Source organism: Andrographis paniculata, unplaced genomic scaffold (genome assembly GCF_009805555.1).
Source record: "Andrographis paniculata isolate CXL003 unplaced genomic scaffold, ASM980555v1 Contig80END, whole genome shotgun sequence".
Classification (NCBI taxonomy): domain Eukaryota; kingdom Viridiplantae; phylum Streptophyta; class Magnoliopsida; order Lamiales; family Acanthaceae; genus Andrographis; species Andrographis paniculata.
In genome coordinates, this window is record NW_026137618.1 from 5,000,860 (window position 1) to 5,022,646 (window position 21,787).

The 21,787-nt window shown below is 25.4% G+C and overlaps 2 protein-coding genes across 3 annotated transcripts; both read left to right on the forward strand.

Annotated features, from left to right (window-relative positions):
• The first annotated feature begins 1,199 nt into the window (after positions 1 to 1,199).
• Positions 1,200 to 4,776, forward strand: LOC127240843 (uncharacterized protein At5g01610-like). Of its 2 annotated transcripts, XM_051259675.1 has the most exons (4): positions 1,200 to 1,315; positions 1,393 to 1,602; positions 3,499 to 3,553; positions 4,190 to 4,776. In XM_051259675.1, the coding sequence occupies exons 2-4, from the start codon at positions 1,501 to 1,503 to the stop codon at positions 4,567 to 4,569; spliced, it is 537 nt and encodes a 178-aa protein (XP_051115632.1). In that variant the 5' UTR covers positions 1,200 to 1,315; positions 1,393 to 1,500; the 3' UTR covers positions 4,570 to 4,776. The 2 variants fall into 2 exon arrangements, with proteins under 2 accessions (XP_051115632.1, XP_051115631.1); XM_051259674.1 differs by lacking the exon at positions 1,200 to 1,315 and having other exon boundaries at positions 1,322 to 1,602.
• A 1,572-nt stretch (positions 4,777 to 6,348) lies between these two features.
• On the forward strand, positions 6,349 to 8,469 carry LOC127241015 (uncharacterized). Its single transcript, XM_051259890.1, has 3 exons — positions 6,349 to 6,664; positions 6,836 to 6,958; positions 8,016 to 8,469. The coding sequence occupies exons 1-3, from the start codon at positions 6,442 to 6,444 to the stop codon at positions 8,177 to 8,179; spliced, it is 510 nt and encodes a 169-aa protein (XP_051115847.1). The 5' UTR covers positions 6,349 to 6,441; the 3' UTR covers positions 8,180 to 8,469.
• The last annotated feature ends 13,318 nt before the right edge of the window (positions 8,470 to 21,787 follow it).

Consider the following 21,787-nt stretch of genomic DNA (forward strand, 5'->3'; position numbering starts at 1 on the left):
TTTTTGTGCAAAAATCAAAATATTTAAATTTTCAATTTACTCGTTATATATTTATTTATTTGTATAGAAGTTGTTTAAATTAATATTTTAGATCTATATAGTAAGAAGATATATAAATAATCAAATTTACCTATTATTAAAGATAAATTTGTTAAATAATAATGATGATAATTTTGTAATAATATAGTAAAAAATTTAAAAATTATTTAGAAAGTACAATTACTAAGGAAAAAAAAATGATAAATTAATTATTTGTACATATTCAAATCCAAATAGATATATATTTTTTTTTATTTCAAACTTAAAAAACTATGGATAATATTTTCAATCAAATATATTTGTTGAATTTATGAACAATTATATTATTTTATTTTAACTAATAATATTCTATTTGGTACTGTTATTTTAATTTACCTTATTGTTTTCTTATCATTCTTTTAGATAAATTTTTTATAATACTTTTATTTTATTTATATAATTTTATTGAATAAAGAATACTTTTATTAAAAAAATAAATCAAATTAAGGTACTCCTTTTTTCCATTTAATGAAAAATGACCTCTTTCTAATATTGACGGACACTCTTAACAAATATAAATTAATTTAATTAAATTTTTAATATTTATAAGCAACTAGCTCAAAATATTTTATTTATATCCATCATCAATTAAAAAATATTTTATTTATCTTTAAAAACTCCCAATTTTCTACAAAATTATTATATAGTTCCATACAATACAATAGTCTTGTTTATCATTTTTGTTCGTCTTAAACAATAGTTTTATTTTCGTAAATAATCATATCACCATAAAACTACTCATATTTTTTCTTTTTCATTACACAATTGTCATTACTTTTTACACTAATATACTCACAAGGTAAAAAAGTCTTTTATTTATATTTTTTTACCCACTATCCATTTAATATCAATATTTTTTAAAATTTCGTGTCCAACCCAATTAAAACTATATTTATGGGATAAAAAAGTAAAATTTTATCGGTGATATCTCTATATATATTTTATTGAAATATAATATTTAAATATATATTTAATTTTTTTAATTATTAAATAATTAATTATCTTATATAAATAATTCGTTATATTGTACTAACGAGTGAGTATTATTTAAATATAAATTTAATTCAATATTCTATTTACAGAATAAACAAATCCACTCATTTTGAAAAGTTGAATTTAGTCCCGGACCTCGTATCGAAGCTGGCGCCCACTGCATTCATACATTCTTTCTTCCTTGGGTCACTTTCCCTGCACTGCAAATGCTGCCAAATTGCCAATTCTAGATGAGCTGTTACTGGTGAGGGCGAAAGGTGTGAATTGCTTCCAACAGGGGACAAATCTCAAATTACTGATTCATTCTATTCAATTCCACAGGCGTCAAAGTGTCTTTGACTCTCGACTGGAATCCAATCTCCAATTTTTCGCAGTTCAATTCAATTCCCATTTGCAGACGGAGAGGTTTTGCCAGAAATCGAGGAATAAATGGAGAAGGCATTGGTGAAAGTGGGGAGCCTCAAGGCAGGTACATTCTGGGTTTCGAAGAAGGCCAAGGAGGAGATCTCCAATATCTCACAAGACCTCACTGTAAGTTAACTCTGTTTCTGATTCCTTCCGTTTTTGGTGATTCGATTCGTGTTTCGTTTTGGAAGTTGTTGAAATACTTGGATTTGTGTTTGTTTAATGTGTTCTTGTAGTGCTGATTGCGACTGTTCGTCGATTGATCTCATCGGTCGATGTGTGAGATTGGTTTTTAGGTTTTTGAAATCGAAATTTGGGGGGAAATTGATTGCTATGTAGATTTCAAGATTTAGTGTGGATTGGAAGGTTTTGGAATCGATTTGAACCTTGTTCTTCGCCAGATTTGATGATTCCATGTTTAGAACACTGTGCAAGAAGATAGATCCAATGTTTTGATGGAATTAGATTATTTCCAGGGATGAAATTTTTGGACATCTTTACTAGATTCCAGTGAGCAATGTCTGATTTAGATTGTCGATTCTACGCTGCTTCTGTAGTAATTCTTCAGCTATGTTTTAAGTTTCGACCAATTATGTATGGATCTGATAAAAAAAATTGGTAGATAGGATGAGATGTTGCTAGATTTGATCAATCGATTAATTACCCTTAGAACCATCCACTGCCGGATTAACTATTGTTGTGTCCTTCTTTCAACATATCTTCTCCTTACCTTAACAAGAGAATAATGGTAATGTTTGTAGTCTGTTTCATTGATTCTCCATTAATGGTTTATGTGGTCTTGCATTGTAGCAATTTATCTTGTCTAGTTTTTGTTAGGGGATTTGGATTTTTGTTTGGAATTTAAATAGTAAAAATTTTGAATTTAAATAGTTGTAAGATGTGATATTTTGAATGTAATAGGTTTTTTATTTGATTTTTTTGGAGGGGGGGGGAGGGAATTTAATAAATAGTAGAAATTTGGTGAAGTTTGATATAAGATCACACTGAGAAGTTACTCTATTGTGCTGTATGTGTATGTATGTACTTGTCGTTTAATATATAAGCAATGGTAATGTTTGTAGTCTGTTTCATGGATTTGCCATTAATTGAAGTAGGAGAGTCCTAATGTCTTGCATTGTCGTTCGCATTGACCAAATGAAGTAACTTTACCCTTAGCTGAATTTATCAAGAAGTTACACTATTGTGTTATGTGTGTATGTATGTGTATGATTTGGTTGAATAGTTTTTTTTTTTTTTTTTTTTTTTTTTTTCAATAATGGTAATGGTAATTCCTGTAGTTCGTTTCATGGATTAGCCATTAATTGAAGTATGGGAATCGTATGGGTTAGGTGCTCTTGCATTGTCATTCTCGTACCCTTAGCCGAATTTATTAAGAAAAAGTTACTATATTGTGTTGTGTGTATATATGTATGTATACAATTTGTTGAATAGAATTTTTTTGTCGTTCAATACAAAAGCAATGGTATTGTTTGTAGTTTGTTTCATGGATTTGCCATTAATTGAAGTAGGAGACTCGTACTGGTTAGGTGCTCTTGCGTTGTCGTTTGCATTGACCAAATGAAGTAATTTATCTTGTCAAGTTGTTTTTACCCTTAGCCGAATTTATTAAGAAGTTACTCTTTTGTGTAGGATTTGGTATAATGGATTTTTTTTTTCGTTCAATATATAAGCAACACAAAACAAGATTACGATATAGTTCACGATATTTACAATATGGTTCAACCCTTCCGACAATATATTGATCTTTGTATGATTTAGAGCGTATATGTTATGTATGTAAGCAAATGTTTTATACCTTTCAACGGCGCGATTCTGAAATAAATTCAAGTTTGATCCAAACTCTCACGTGTATATATGCACTCCCATTGTTCTTAGTTGAATCACGAGAAAAAAAAAAAGTATATATTACATTGCTGCTAATTGGATATCGACTTCTTTCATTATTACCCGAGTTTGGTTTGTATCTTTCTTTTCATTTGATCTTGTATCTATCTATTGCAGACATTCTCAAACACCGTCGAAGAGAAAGCAAGATGGGTTTTCAACAAGCTCAAAGGTATGGTTTTATTACAATCAAAACAACGTTCACTAAAATGGCTGTGTTCTTTTAGTGTTTACAAATTTTTAGATTTTTATTGTTAGTTATTATGAATTGTGGAAGTATTATTACAATATTTGAGTTTGTTGATTTCTTAGATATTTTGTGACGAAAATAATACTTTCTTGTCCACTTTATAAGAATATATTTAGAGTTTAATAAATACGGTATTTTAATGACAGTAGGTGATAGTTTAATATGTAAAGACTATTTTACCCTTATAGTTGTAAAATTATTATGAGGGTATTGATGTAAATAAGTACTACCTCCGTATGTCCGGCTCTAAGTGCCACGTTTACTTTTTGCAGGTTGATGTTTATATATTAATTATTATATCAAAATATAGTAAAAATTAAGAAAAAATGACAAAATACTTCTATTAGTGTCTTTGTACATAAAAAAAATATATAAATATTTTTAATGATACAAATGGTAAATACAATATTAGAGGTGAACGAAGGGAGTACGAGTGTGAGAGTATTTGCAACATGTAGTAAGGTTATACTAAAAAATGAAATGAATAGTCGGGATTAAATAATCTCATTCATTTCTTGTATGCATCCTTTCGCTTTATCGTATAAATATTTTTCTCAGGGAAGCCGCAAAAATCCCTACCGGATCTCCTCCGGGAGCACAACCTCCCGCCGGGCCTTTTCCCTCAAAACATAACATGCTACGAATTCGACGAGGGGAAATCGAAGCTCGTCGTGTACATGTCCTCGCCGTGCGAGGTATGCTTCAAGGACTCGTCCGTCGTGCGCTACTCCACGCGCGTCAAAGCCATTTTGTCGAGAGGGAAGCTCTCGAATGTTGAGGGAATGAAAACCAAAGTCTTGGTGTGGGTCAAGGTCACCGCCGTCGCCGTGGAGAATTACAAGTCGGATAAGGTGTGGTTTACGGCCGGGGTTAAGAGGTCGAGGGCGAAGGACGCCTACGACGTGCCTCGCGACGGGATTAGAGTCGACGAATTTTGAAAAATGTGGTATGTATGTATATCTTTTCTCTCTCTCTTTATGTTTGTTTGTTGGGTTGGGTTTATGAGTTGCTCGATTGGTTTATTTTGCTGCCAAATTTTAATAAGTGCGAAAGTTCGTCGCGAATGATGTTGAAAGGCACGGTGATATGTAGATTTGTCGTGTTTTGGTCCTCGACAATATTATTTTGTTCGCGTTTGTGATCGAGATCGATAAAATGTTTTAATTTTTGGATTATTTAAAAATTTAGTTTTAATCAGGTATATATATTTCATCTTAACAAAATTTAAAACATTTTAGAGACATACTTTGTAAAGATTTTATTTTTGATTTACCATTTCAAAACAAAATTTCCTCTAAACAAAATATTATATCAAATGTTTATTTTTTATTTATTAAATAAAAATTTAATTTTACCTTCAAAATACTCTCTTCGTTTTACATAATTTTTCTCTATTTTCTATTTTCGTTCGTTTCATGTAATTTGTACATTCCTTTTTCGGAAAAGTTAATTAGACACTTTAATCATATTTTAAATATCATAATTTATAATTTTCTTAATCTTAATTAAACTATTAAACTATTTAGTTTTTAAATTTTAATTTATAATTATTTTTATCAAACACTAAATATTTTAACTAATATTTTGTTTAATTACTTACTGATCATACTTTATTTAAATTCTCGTATCCACATTACCGTGCTCAAAATATGTGAGACGGATGAAGTATCATATAAAATAATTATTTAACTTTAAATTTTACTATTCAAAATTAAGAACATATTTAAGAATATCATATCAAACAATTATTTAATTTTAAATCATACTATTCAAAATTAAGAACCTATTTAAGAGCACACCTTAGTGATCAACCCTAAATCCAGCCACTAATTCTAATTACTTTAAAGAAGAAATAATTGTTATGTTTATATATATATATATATATATTTGAAATATTTTTATATTCCCTGATAATTGACTTATTTTATTAGTGAAATAATATCTAAGGTAATAATTTTTATGATATTATTTTATTATTTTTTTATATAATTAATAATATTGATAATTTTAAAATAAATTTAATATATATAATAAAAAAATAAAATATATATTTAAATATTTTAAAAATTATATACAATATAAATATATAAAATTTTCTATAAAATGGTTTTGAACGAGTGCAATGTGATATATGCTAGTATATTATATATTATACAGTTAATTAAGCTACATCCCGGTTCAAAGGGGTGAGGTCTTTGGATTTTGTAGTAGATTAAAAAATAATAGTATTTTATTAGTGAGTGGAAATGGGTAAAAGGTTCACCTTATGTGAAAAAGTAATTGTATGTGTAACGGTATATTTGTAATTTAAATAAAATTTAAATGTATTTTTGTATTGATGTATGATTATTTGTACTGAAATAAAAAAGTAAGGAGTGGGACAAACTAAAAAAAATGATAAAATTTGTACTTTGACTTGGGACGAATAGAGTATTTATTAAGTATATTTTGATTTAGTATGTCTTATTAAAAAAAAATGTACGAATTGTTATGTGATGGAAAAAAATAGAAAAATATATAAGATGGAGGAAGTATTAGAGAATACTCCCTAATTGTGATTTTGTACTTGATATTCTAAATATTATTATATTTGTATAATTTATTTCATAAATATAATTAAATTTGTATTATAAAAACTAATAGAGGATAATTTTTTTAATTATTAAAAAGATCACAAAATAATAGGACTACATATCAAAATTACAGAAATCCAAATTAAGAAATGAATCCATCCATCAATGGCTGCTTGTACTTTTGGTTGGACTTCTTTCCGTGGGAAGGAAGGAAGGAAAGAAGGAATAGCTTGAGCCATGAGCTCAAGCCCGCGGGGATCGCGCAAGGTCGGGGAAGACAGGCCGCGATTCTTCGACGCCAAGGCCAAGACCATGTGCTGGGCCAACGCCGACACCGTCGCCGGCCGCCACCCCGACCGGTGGCGCAAGGACGCCGCCGGGAACGTCGTCTGCAAGCGTTTCTGCAACTGCCAAGGATGCCTCTGCTTTGAGTACGACCACATTCTTCCTTATTCCAAAGGTCCGCCCTCCAAATCCCTAACAAAAACCGTTATTTGATCGATTGATTTGATGTTCAGTGTGCGAGAATTGTGCGTCTCTTTGTGATGATTTTTGGAAATTCTAAGGAAATTAGGGTTTGTGTTTCTGGAGCCGATTGATTTTTTAAATTAGGGTTTAATTATTGTTGCAGGGGGTGAGTCTGTGGCGGAGAATTGTCAGATTCTCCAAACGAGGGTAAACAGATTGAAGGCGGATAAACAAGAAATTGATAGTTCTCAGCTGAAAGGCTACTCGTGTGACATTCAGTTCACTGGTAACTCATTGCTATTGCCTCCTTCCTTCCTTCTGCCATTGTTTCTATGCTTATACTGTTAATTTTGAAAAAAAAAAAAAAAAAAGATTGTGCTTCATTGAATGATATAGAAATTAATTTCCATTCTTTGCAAAGTGAAAACAGATTTTATTAATAGAAAGAGATCGATAGTGTTGTGTTGTGAAGCCTTAGCTGTGCATCCAAGCCCTTCTTGTCTTGATTGTCCTATAAATGTTAACAGTTTTGGGCCAGAGATTGCTGGGGATTTGTTGTGCCACATCTATAAATACTTATTGTACACTTTTTGGAATTAAGAAGACCGAAAACACTAGTAAAAATACTTAACTTAGCTGCCATCATGCATAGTTCGTCGAACTAGGTGACCAAATTATGTCTTTCACGTGTGCATTTGTATCTTGATTTCCTAAATTTCATTACAAATAGAGCCAGCATTTCCCCTAGCATAGCACTTAGCAAAATAATATGTAAATTCGATTGTGCTTTGGGAATATGATGATGAGGGGAAACTTTTCGAATTCGATGGATAGGCAGAGCTTGTTTATTTCAGATTTTAGTTGCCATGGAGGTTTAGAACCTAGGATCCAACCAAGGGCGTTTGTCGGGTCACATTCCACCGTGATTTTTGGAAGAGGACGTACCAAACTAGAGCATAAAATTGGTGCTGGGGGGTTTGCGTTTGTTCATTGATAATGTACGAATAAATTTGACAACCACAGGCATCTTAAAATCGGGAGACATCCGAGTACATTTCGGGTTGAGTGTACCAGGAGAAGCATGCCTCTAATACCATGTTACATTTTGCAGAATTTCAGAATCACATATTATTAATAATGAAATCGGACCTATGGATTCATAATCAAATTGAGGGCGTGCTTTAGATTCAAAATTGAAACAAACTTCCCTTCATAGTTTTAACAAAGACCATATACTTGATACACGAAACACTTACCAAACTACGACTAATTATCATTCTACAGTTCCATTTTTGTTCAGTAGCTGCCGTTTTTTATACTTACAATTAGTTTTTGATCGACAGACAGGGAGCTCGATATTATTGAAATGGCAGTCTATGGAGATGTCATTAGGCCAGGCAACCAATGTCGTTGCAAAACCGTTGCTGAAATGCTTGGCAAATACAAGCCGAAAGACCAACTGGCTGCCTGCAAGTTGCCCTCCAACGACAGCCCCGTCTCCAAATAATGATTCAAAACCCCAATTTGAAAAGGTAAACAAAACATTCTGGTCACTAAAACCACATTCAATATTGTTGTCTGTGCCTTACTGTCTACTTGCATCACCATTTATGTCGATCATAGATTATTGAAAAGATCAATTCACCTTTGCTGTTTATAGATCACTAGATTGTTACAATTTGCAAGAATTTGATAGGCAGCTGAATCTACATTTACTGATTATCAATTTACCATACTTAAATACCAGATATGTCTTTCATATTTAGCAATTGAAATCTTCGGGTGTGTTTGTTTGTGGGTTTGGATTTTTGAATAGTAAACTATTGAATTTGAATGGTTGTTTGATGTGATATGAATAGATGTTGATGTGATGATTTGAATGTAAAATAAATTTGTAGTATAATATAAAAAAAGAAAAGAAATTGTTTGATTTGATATTTTTTTTTAAAAAAAAATTGAATAGTAAAAACTTGTCGTAAAATCCACAAAAGAACACAACTTAATATTTTTATGCCCTTCCTTGGTGATCAATAACAAGTACTCTCTCTATCTCCTCTCATTCAAATGTGTACGTTTACTTTTGGTAGTAAATTAAGGAATTATAGTATTTTATTTGTGTGTCGGTTTGTAAAATAAAGTTTTGATAAGTTTAACCCTTTGCAAATATATGGTCTATTTCGGTATTGAAAGTATATGCCTATAATCAATGTGAAATTTAAAAGGTATTTTGATATTAGCGTGGGGATCACTTTTCCTATAATAGAAAATGTATAGATTTGTGTGGGGTGGACGAAATGACAAAATTTATACATAACGGTATCTTCATGAACTGTTGCTAGGAATTTAGGTTGTGTTTTGAAGTTTTAGAGAATAGTAAGAAGTTGAATAAAAATAAGTATTTGATACGATAAAAGTAAGTATTGGACGTGATATATTGTGTATAGAATATAGGGTTTTTTTATGTAATATTTTAAATAAAATATACGTATTTGATATGATATAAATAAATATCGGATGTGACATTTTGTATAGAATATAAGTTATGTAATGTTTTGAAGAATATGTTGATGAAAGAGTAAAAAGTAATTTGGACTAAAGAGTGTTTGTTTTTATTATTTTTAGTTTGAAGTATTTTTTTATAGTATTAAATATGATAAGGTGTGTGTTGGTAATATAAGAAATGATGTTTTGTATGTGTTAATTCTTTTTCGCTGAATTGCACAAAATTTACGCGTGGTTTCATGAAATTGCGTCAAATCCCCTATATTTCTAAAATTGCGTCAAACTACCTCGTGGTTTCATAAATTCTGCGTCTAACCCCTCGGCAGTCCTTATTTAACGGTATTTGACCTAAATGCGCTCAAACTGTCAATAAATTTTAAAATTTCAATTTCTAAACTCTTAAAATTACAAATACATTTATTATTTTTTTATATTTAGCCTCAAAAAATAATAGATATACTAAAAATAGTTATTTTTATTTCTACTGTTTTTTATGCTAAGTATAAGAAAAATAAATATATTTGTAATTTTAGGGGTTTAGATTCTGTGATTTTAAAATTTATTCGCGCGTATTGAGGTCAAATACCCTTAAATAAGGATCGTCGAGGGGGTTAGACACTTTGTGAAACCACGAAGGAGTTTGTCGCAATTTTAGAAATATAGGAAATTTGGGCGCAATTTCGTAAAATCACAAGTGAATTTTGTGCAATTTAGTCATTTTTTTTACTGAATAAGGTACACATACTAAATACTTTATTGTGTGCATATATTGTATTCTTTTTTTTTTAATATTAATCGAAAAATACATACTCCCTCGGTCCCATAAATATAGTCTTAATTGGATTGGGCACGAGATTTAAGGAATATTGATATTATACTGGTAAAAAGTATAGATAAAAGACTTTTTTGCCCCTACGAGTGTATTAATGTAAAAAGTAGTGGCAATTGTATAATAAAAAAAAATAGAGGTAGTTTTATAGTGATATGGTTATTTATGGAAACAAGACTATTGTTTTGAGACGGACAATTTATTGAAAAATATTATATGTAAGGTAGAAAGTATAGGCTGGCATGTATAGACTCTCTCTCTCTATATATATATATATATTAGTAAATTGAGCTGAAGATTCCCACCCTAAACCAGCAGACAATTTTGTGTAACATTCAAACTGTAGTTAAGAGTAGGTGAGATTCCATTGACTGATGCCCAAAACTATTACACTCACAAGTCAAGCTTCATCAACATGTGACAAAACTTCCATTTTTTAATAAATTTGCCATTGAATTAGCTCTCCACTTTGAATTTTTAAGTTTTAACCAATTCAATTTTGGCTCCACAATTTGTTAGTAGAGTGATCTTAGGGTGTTTGGTACCGAGAAATGAGGCCGGAGAAATAAAAATAGTCTCATTTCTCTTGTTTGTTTGAGTCAGATAAATTAAACTTGAGAAATGAAAATAGAGAAATAGAGAGAAATGATGTTGCAGTATTTTATTTATTTATTTTTTTGAATTTTCTTTTATCTTTTTTATACTATTTAATTTTTATACCTTTTTAAAATTATATTATTTTAATTTTACAAAAATCAAATTTAATTTATTGTTATTAGCGGAGTGATCTTAAGGTGTTTGGCACAGAGAAATGGAAATAGTCTCATTTCTCTTGTTTGTTTGAGTTAGAGAAATGAAACTTCGAGAAATGAAAGTAGAGAAATAAAGAGAAATGATATTGCAGTATTTTTATTTTTTTTTTGAATTTTCTTTTATCTTTTTTATATTATTTAATTTTTATACCTTTTTAAAATTATATTATTTTAATTTTACAAAAATCAAATTTAATTTATTGTTGAAGTATTTAATTTTTGTGATTTTGTAAGAAATTGTACTAAAATACAATCTTAAAAAATATCATATATATTTTATAATTTTTTTTAAAAAAATCACCAAAATTTTTTTCATGAATTTTCATTCGTTAGAACTCTTTTTTTTTATCCCCTTAATCATTTATTCTTGTTTAATCCATTTATAGAATTCTCCGTTTTACCAAACGAAGATAAATAATTTTTATTTCTCTCCAATTCTATTATCACTCTCATTTCTCTTCAATTTTATTCTCTGTACTAAACGTCATCTTAGAGTCTCCAATAAGCTGACTTACTAATTTGAAATAGTCGATTAATGATCAAAAATATGGTATGGATTCGAAAGATTTTTATCCTATTTTTTACTATTCATAATTTTTTTATTTAAAAAAAATGAATGAGATATCTAGTTTTTACTTTTTATATAATTTAAAAAATTAATTTTATATTTAAAATATTATATCAATTTTTATTTATATCAAAAATCACGCTTGAAACTATTGTAAGAAATGGTAGCAATCTTTATATAATAATAATAATAATAATAATAGGAAAATGTTAGTGAGTGAAAAGGGGTATCCTCTTAGATACACTCATAGGTGATTGAGTAGTGGGTACCCACCCACCCTACTCTAATAATATTATCACCAACCAAACCCCTTAATATTATGAAGCAAAAAATATTAATATAATTTATATTTCCTTCTCAATATATGGTTTCATTTATTTATTTTTTTTATTTAATATTAAAATTATTTTTATATTTGTATAATTTTTTATATAAATATCATTATAATAATATTATAAGATACTAATTAAAATATTTTTATTTTTTTTTAATTTGTATTACGTTTTTATATAATAATTAATATTTAAATATAAATAAATAAAAAATAAATAAAACTCTTCATAGTCAGACGAATGTAGTATTTGTTATGATTGCTTTTATATAGCCTGTTTATTTTGTGAAAATTTATTTTAGAAAAATACAAATCAACATATTACGTGCACTTATTTATTTTATATTATTTTAATAATTTTTTATATTTTATATAAAAAAAAAAAATTCTTCAAATCAAAATACAAAACAAACACACTTTTTTTTTATGATATAATTTTAATAGTTCTTTTGTCTTTCACCGCTATATTATCTTTACATTTTTATTTAAAATGATTCTATAAATTGAATTATTTATTTAAGGTAAAAAGGAAAATTAGGACGTGTTTGTTTGGGAATTGAATTTTAAATACACTATTTATTCCATTTTTTTCTTCCAAAAATATTAAATCAAACATCTATTTTTTAATTTTTTATATTATACTAAAAATCAATTTTACATTCAAAATATCACATCAATACCTATTTATATCACATCATATAACTATTCAAATTCAAAATTTTGACTATTCAAATCTCAACTCAAAATTCAAAATCCCTCGACAAACACACCCTAGGTATAAATGAAATAAAGTTGTAAATATTTTAGAATTGTTTAAGTTAGAAACTAATGCAAATATATTGAGACCCTAAACCCTACAATAAATAGGATGCCCATTCATCTTCTTATATGATTTTTTTTTTTTTTAATTTCAAATTGAAATTAACACTATATATTTTTATACTGTATTTAATAAATATATAATATATTTTTTTACAAAATAATCTCTACAGTGTCTGCTACACCGTAGACACGGTATTTTAGGAGATAACTAATTAATTTAATTGAAATTTTAAAAAATTAAAAAGTTTAAAATGAGATTAAAGTGTGTAATCATTTTAAAAAAAACGAAAGTGACATGGAATGTGAGACGAATAAAAACAATAACGTGGACATGATATGTGAGACGGAAGGAGTATATTTTTTAAATATTATTTAAATAAACATTGAATAATATATCATTTTAAATCAATTTAAAATTATGAGCAAACAAAACATTAGTTTTGCTTAGTTTAATTTAGTGAAGCTGTTGGGCAATGAATAATGATGGATTCCCCCCACTACACCTACCCTTCATTACAATGTGAATTTTTTTTATTAAAAAAAAAAAAAAAAAAAAAAAAAAAAAAAAAATCTAATTGTTATCATGTAATTTTATGATTTATTAAAGAAATAAATTACCATTTTTTCCCACAAAACTTATGTCCAACAATTTTAATGTTTGGTAAAATATAATACAAAAAAATACTCTCTCCATCCCGCCATAAATGACCCATTTTTCTTTTTTTACGTTCCACAAAAAATGATTTATTTTTATTTTTAGTAATTTTATTAATCTTAAATATATTTAACAAATATAAATCAATTTAATTAAACTTCTAACACGTGTACTTACACGTATGACCCACTCAAAAACTCCTTTATTTCTATCTTTCTTCTCAATTAACATAATTTTTTATCTATATTTAAAACTCTCATTTTTTGTAAAACTAATTTATGGTAATGATAAATTTTATTTATTTGTATTATATAAAATTTTATTATCTACGAAATGATATTCATATTGTATATATTTTTTCGAGATATAATCTTAAAACTTTTTAAAATACCAATAATATTATTCATATAAAAATAATAATAAACTAATATCATAACATATTATTAGTAACTTACTAATCCATACTATCTAAAAAATTGTGTCTCTCGTAAAAGGATTTATCCCTCAATGGAGTAGATATTTGTGCATTGTTTAATTTCTATTTGTGTTATAAAAAGTGGTTTATTTTGTACTAAAACAAAATAGTTTACTCTTATAGAATATTTTTGGGAGTGCATAATAAAGAAACTATAAATTAATTAATTAATTAAAAGTCTTAATTCGTGCAATTTTGATTTTGATTTTACTATTTCAATAATTTTTTTTCCTTCAAAAATATTGAGTTAAACACCTAATTTTCATTTATTATATTATACTAAAGGGTAAACTGTTTTTTTTAGTCCCGTAACTGGACTTCCTTATCATTTTAGTCCCGTAATTGGAGCCTATCGCAAATTAGTCTCATAAGTGAAAAATTTTCGTTGTTTTAGTCCTCCGGCGCCGGAGATGTCCGCATGGCTCGCCAGAGGTGACGTGTCCGCCAGGTCAGCGACACCTGACGGATACGTGGATTTTTATTTTTTTTCATTTTTTTTCATTTTTAATTTTTTTTAAATTGGACTAAATAAAAAAATGTAAATAAAAAATTAAAAATAAATTAAAAATAAGTTTTTAAAAAAATTTTAAAAAATAAAAAAATCGATGTGTCCGTCAGGTCTCACCTCCTGCGAGTTACACGGGCGTCTCCGGCGCCGAAGGACTAAAACAACGAAAAGTTTTCACTTATGGGACTAGTTTGCGACATGCTCCACTTACGGGACTAAAATGATAAAGGGGTTCAGTTACGGACTAAAAAAACAGTTTACCCTATACTAAAATTTAATTTTGCATTCAAAACATCACATTAATACATATTTATATCACATCAAACAACTATTTCAATTAAAAATTTTACTATTCAAAACCAAACTCATAATCAAAATCTCACAAATAAACACACCGAAATGATAGTTATATTAATTGAATTTATTGAATTAGTTTATATGTATAAATGTAACAAAAAAAATTAATATAATTATTTAGAGAAAATTTTAGGGTGTGTTTACAGGTTGAATTATCGAGGTGGAAGTTGGATTGATAGGGATTTATTTAATTAATATTTGATTTACGATGTAATATATATAATTTAAAATATTTAGAATATGTGTTTAATTATTTTTATAATGACATTTTCATAAAATATATACATTATGGATATCATTTTGTAGATAATAAAATTTTATATATAAATAAATAAAAATGTATTAATATTTACTTATGATTAATATATACTTCCTCTGTTCCAAAACTATAGGTTGTGTTTGACACTGAATTTAAGAAATATTAATATTACATTGGTAGTTTATAAAAAATATGGATAAAAGAATTTTTTGCCCTTGTAAGTGTATTAGTGTAAAAAGTAGCGACAATTGTGTAATAATAATGAAAAAATAAGGGTAGTTTTATAGTGATATGATTATTTATGAAAATGATACGATTGTTTTGGAACGGACAAAAATGGTAAATAAGACTATTATATTATGACGGAGGGAGTATTAATTTACAAATAAATGAGAAGTAGAAAATTTTGAATTTATATAATAATATTTGTTTACTAAGAAGGTAGGTATATAAAACTATTTTATATTTCCTTCGTCGAGTTAGAAAGTATACATATTTTTATTTTGGGACATCCAATTACAAAGTAAACATTTGATTAAATACCTCTTTTTTTTCCCACAAATACTCATATTTTACATCACATCATTACTTTTACATCACATCATTACTTTTACACCAAAAAATAAGGATAAAAATGTCATTATACTACTTTTAACTGCCCATTATAATTAAAATATTATTTTTTTCATAAACACCGCCCAAAAAATAATTATATATTTTATGCGTGGATGGATGGAGTATTTCTTAATCATCAATTCACCATTAATTTTTTCTCATTTTAAAAAAAAAGTATATATATATATATTGAACGTACATAAATGATAGAAAATAATATTATTACTCCGTTCGTCTCACTTCTCATGTCCATCTTTTTATTTCTGTCCATTCCATTTATTTTGTCATTTTTTTTGAAAAATAATTATACATTTTAATCTTATTTTAAAAATTTAATTTTTAATCTTTTTAATTTTAATTATACTAATCAATTATCTTGATTTTAATCTATAATTATTTTAATTATACGATAATTATTTTCACTAATATATTTTTAATTATTTACTAATTATATTCCTCCTAAATTTTTGTATCTATAGTAACGCAGTCAAATTATCCGGGACGGGATATAATTTTAGATAAATTGTAGTTATTTTATTAATGTACTATAACAATATAAAAATGAAATTTACTAAATTAAAAAATAGTAAATAAATTGAAGATGAAAACCTAGAGAGAGAGTGTATGTGTGCGTGATACTTGTTACTCTCTCTAGGTCATTATTTTTACTTTCTTTATTTTGCCACAATTTTTTTATATAGTAGTATTATTTTGATAATATATTTTTTTTTATCGTTTTTTTACTTACTTTTTATTTATAATGATTTATAAAAATATATTTAAAAGAATAAAAAAACTGCATAGAAGTATAAATAAAGCAATATAGAAATTATTTATAGGCGTTTTGAATTAATAATAATAATATTATTATTATTATTATAAAAAATAGAATATTCAATATAGACTAACTCCCTCAGTCCCAGAAAATATAAGTTTATTACTGTAAATACGATAATTTAGATAAAATATTATTAGTAAGTAATTAAGAAGTGTATTAGTAAAAATAATTATAGATTAAGATTAAAATAAATAAATAATTTAATTAAGATTAAAAATATTATAAAAAATTTAAAATATGATTAAAGTGTATAATCATATTTCCAAAAGAAAAAATGACAAATTATGTGAGACATACGAAAATAAAAAATAAAGACAAATTATGTGGGAAGAAAAGAGTATTAAATAAAAAAAATGATGTTAGGGTAATGAGTAATATTAATTGAAATAATATAGATATATATTTATATTAATGAAAAAAAAAAAAAAAAAGAAAGTCGTGGGAAACAACAATCATTAGTACAAAAAGAGTTTTCGACACATAACATGCTAACAACTTTCTTAACTATACTCAAAATTAGGAAAAAAATAAATTTTAGCCTTAGCATATATTTGTCAATGTAAAATTAATTAATTATCCTACTTATGTCCGGCTTTTAAGGGTTTAATTTTTTTTTTACGTGTTAATATTTGAATATTAATTTTTATATCAAAATATAGTATAAATTAAAAAAAAAATGTAAAAATATTTTCATTAGTATCTTATAATACTAATAGAATGACATTTATAAAATGAATTATAAAAATATAAGAATATTTTTAATGTTAAATATAATAACGCGTAAAGTAAATGTAATTTTTAGAAACTTGACGAAAAATAGCACTAATTCATGTAAAATTGGTTTCAATTCAATTAATTTGGATAAATTTAATTATTTTTGTAGTAAATTGTTATGGTTTGCTGCTGTAGCTATAAGTGACATCAAATATTTTATTTATTGCATAAAATCGTTTGTGTTTTAATTTAAAATTTGCACAAAATTCATTTATTGTCCAAAAACTGATGTTTAATTCTAAATAAATTACGTTGAGTTTTATACTGTTGAGATATAAAGTCTGAGTATATACTAAAATCTTTTTGATATGATTTGGATACTGTGTTCTCACTTTAATATGTGTTATGCGTATTTAATAGTAAAAGTCCTGCTTGGTTGTGCCATAAACGTAGATCATTCCGATCAAATAGTGTAACCAAATCCTTTGTGTAAAATATTTTAAATATTTTTTTGGAATAAAATAAATAAATAAATGATCAATCATTTATTTTTATATTTTTTTAAAAAAAATCACATAATAATTTATCTCAAAAAAATTATATAACAAAGGATTAATAAATTATTTATTTATTTATTTTATTCAAAAGAATCATTTAATATGTTTTATCTTGGTATGGAACTTGTATTGTTGAGTTTATCTTTACAATCAAATATCAGTTTTGGACAAAAAAAAGATATATATATATGTCTTGTGCAAACTTTATATTAACACAAAGAAATTTACTTGTAAGATTTTTGCTTATTATTTTACTATTTCAACTTTTGTTTTCCTCCAAAAATATCAAATCAAACACCCAATTTTTATTTATTTTATTACACTAAAATATAATTTTACATTCAAAACATCACTACATCAATACATATTTATATCATATCAAACAACTATTTAAATTCAAAATTAAAACCCAAAAACAAAACCTCACAAATAAACACACTATGTCTGAAATATAGACAGAAACTAGAGTTGGGCAAATATATATATATATATATATACTCCTTCGGTCTCTTAACAATATATCAATTTTTTTATTTTTATCTGTTCCATAATAAAGTATCAATTTGTTTTTTAGTAACTGTACTATCTACCTAACATTACAAATATTTTTTTAATTTACAATATATTATACAAATATCGTTATATTTATATCATACAATACTAATAAGGGCAATTTAGTATTTTTATTTTTACTTATATTACATTCCAATATAATACTAAAATTTCTAAAACTCTGTAAAAAAATAAAATGAATATATAGATACGGGACAGAGCTAGTATATCCTGTGAAAGTATATAATAAATAATCAAATTGTGCATTAAATAAATATATTAAATGTTTTCTAAATAGACCACTCATCAAATTAAGAATATTTCAAAATATTGCACTAAGGGCCACTTAATTTAATTTCCATCTTTACTGTCATTTATTTCATACTAATATATATATATATAGAGGATAAATTATATAAAAAAAATATTTGTGTTTTATTAAAAATATACAAAATATTTTGTATTTTTGCGTAAAATTCCTCTGTGTTAATAGAAAGTTTACATGAAATACAATTTTTGTCCAAAATTGATGTTTAATTCGAAATAAAGACCTAATATTACGTAAGTTTTATACAAATAAAAAACGTAAAATATCTTAAATAATTTTTTTGAATAAAATAAATAAATAAATAATTGATCAATCATTTATTTTTATAATTTTTATAAAAATCAGATAACAATTTGTCTCCAAAAACTATAAAATGAAATATTAATAAATTATTTATTTATTTAATGCAAAAAAATTATTTAAGATATTTTCGCTTTTTATTTGTATAAAACTTGCTTAATTTAGGTATTTATTTAGAACTAAATATCAGTTTGGACAAGAAAAGTATTTCGTGCAAATTTTACATTAACACAATGGGGTTTCACACAATAAATAAAATATAAAATGAATTGTGTATTTTTACTAAAATATAAGAGGTGTTATATAATTTGCCCTATAAATATATATTAATAAAATTGGAAACTCAATGTAATGTGATTATTTTTTTTTTTTTGATGAATTTTTAATATTTTATTCTTACATTTTATTTTTAAGTAGCTGTATAAATTAAACATAGGATGATAATAAAGAAATGATTATAAGAATTTTATAATTCCAAATTAAAATAATAACAAAAAATAAAAAAAAAATAAAATCAATCTATAGTATAACAAACAAGATTTGAAGGTGTCATATTTCTTATATTAGATGAAATGGTACATAAAATTCCTATAATTATACACAAAATAATAATTGTCGAATGTAGTAATTTGTATAAAAATAAAGTGTTTCGGTGTGATATTTTTGGAAAAAAAAATATATTTTGATTTAAAATTGATTTATAACATGATGTCGATTTGAGTTTTTCATTAAATTGTATTTTGAGTATTTTATTTAAAAATATTTATATTAAAATTCATACATGATAAATATTCCCTCCGTCCCATAAATATAGTTATAATTGAGTTGAACACAGTATTTAAGAAATATTAATATTATATTGGTAGTTGTAAAAAGTACAGATAAAAGATTTTTTTGCCCTTGTTAGTGTATTAGTGTAAAAAGTAGTGACAATTGTGTAATAAAAATGAAAAAGTAAAAGTAATTTTATGGTGATATAGTTATTTATAAAAATAAAACTATTGTGCTTTTTTAAAAATATATATATATACGAAATACAAATCAACTAGAAAAAATGTATTATAATATAAAAATATATAGTATATATTTTTTTATTTGTATATAAAGTATCATATCCAAAATCTATTTCATGTAAAAAATATATATATATATATATATATAATGAAAACACTTTAAAAATAAGTAAAAACAAAAACAAATAATGGCCAATAATTGCTACATAGTGATAGTAGTATTAATTAATTTAGTAACATTGAATTATTAATACATAATCATCATTTGAATAGGAAAAAGGAAAAGTTTGTAATGATTTATGTGAGAACAAATTTCAATAAATATGCCCACTAACAACAAAGACAAACCAAACCCACTTTTTATTTCATTTTTTTAAATATATATATATATATAGAAAAAAAAATATATAATTTATTTGCCTATATAATAAAGCCTATGATTTCAAATTTGATTGATGTTTGTTCTTGGCTATACAAGATTTATGTCATGTGATACTAAGCCAATAATGTCACATTTGGTATTTAATTAGGAATTTATTTCAATAAAGTTGTAATCATTAAAAATATATCATTAATTTAGAGGGAGAAATAAAAATAATAAAAACAAACCCTTGCATTTACATAAATGATTTCCTAAATATTATTAAAAAAAAAAAAACATAATATACATAAATTAAAACAATATATAATATATATTTTATTCAATTACAAAAAGTTAACAATTTAATACAAAAATATAATTTTTTATATTAACAACATAAATTTTTATATCTAACATAAAAATATATCTATAAAAAATACAGAGTTAACAAACTCATATAATGATTAAATGTGAATTAAAAAACCACAATATTTGAATTACATTTTATATCATTTTATTTTGGAAATTCTACTTCATTCTTTGAGATTTTTTTTTTTCAATTTTATTAATTATTATGTAATCTTAACAAATTTTTATAAAAATATTATTTTTATTATAAAATAAATACAAACCAAACACAAATTTTCCTTAGTTAAAACATAGTGAATCAAACACAACTCAATATGTAAAATTATTAATTAAATTTTACTAACAAGTTATTAATAAATTATCAATAGTTTAATAATAATAATAATAATAATAATAATACTCCATCTGTTCCAAAGTATAGTTTGAGTTGTGTTTGACACGTGGGTAAAAAGTACGAGTAAAAGACTTTTTTACCCTTGTGAGTGTATTAGTGTAAAAAATAGTGTCAATTGTGTAATAATAATGAAAAAGTAACAGTAATTTTATAGTAATATAGTTATTTATGGAAATGAGCAGGGCGGCTCACAGCTATGAGCGACTGCTCAGGGCCTTTAATTAATAGAGGACCTCTATTTTAAATAGTTTTATTATTATTATTATTAAATTTTAACTTTTTAACTTATATTTTTATTTCTTCTTCGTAATTATTCTATTTAATTTTAAAATTAAATTTCAATTTCTAATCATATATAAAAAAAGATTATTTCTTTCTAATCGTCTACATTTCTTTACTTTACACCATATCGCATTGCCCCCAGCAACTCGATCAAAACTGCCTCACATTTTTTCTTATATCTTTCACCCTCCTTCGAATTTTCAAACAAACCGTCTTTCATCTTCTTTTCTCAAATTGACATTGTCCAGACGGTCACGTTCAACCTCTTGTTTAATCAACGTCAATCAGTAATATTATTAAAAATAAATTTTAATCATGTATTTGTAGGGCCTATAATTTATTTTCGTTCAGGGCCTAAAAAAAATCCGAGACAGCCCTGAAAATAAAACAATTATTTTAAAACAAACAAAAATAATAAATATAATTATTGTATTAAGACGAAGAGTATAAGAATGGTCCCATATGTACCAAATGTCCTAACCAAAAGGGAAAGTCATCCTTGCAATTATGCCAATATATCATTCACCATTTTTGTAGAATATAATATATAATATATATATATATGTTTATTTATTTAAATATATATTAAGAAAATTCCACATAGCATTAAATATAGTTTATGAAATATATTTAAAAATTTAAACTTTAATAAAAAATTGTACTCAATTAAATAG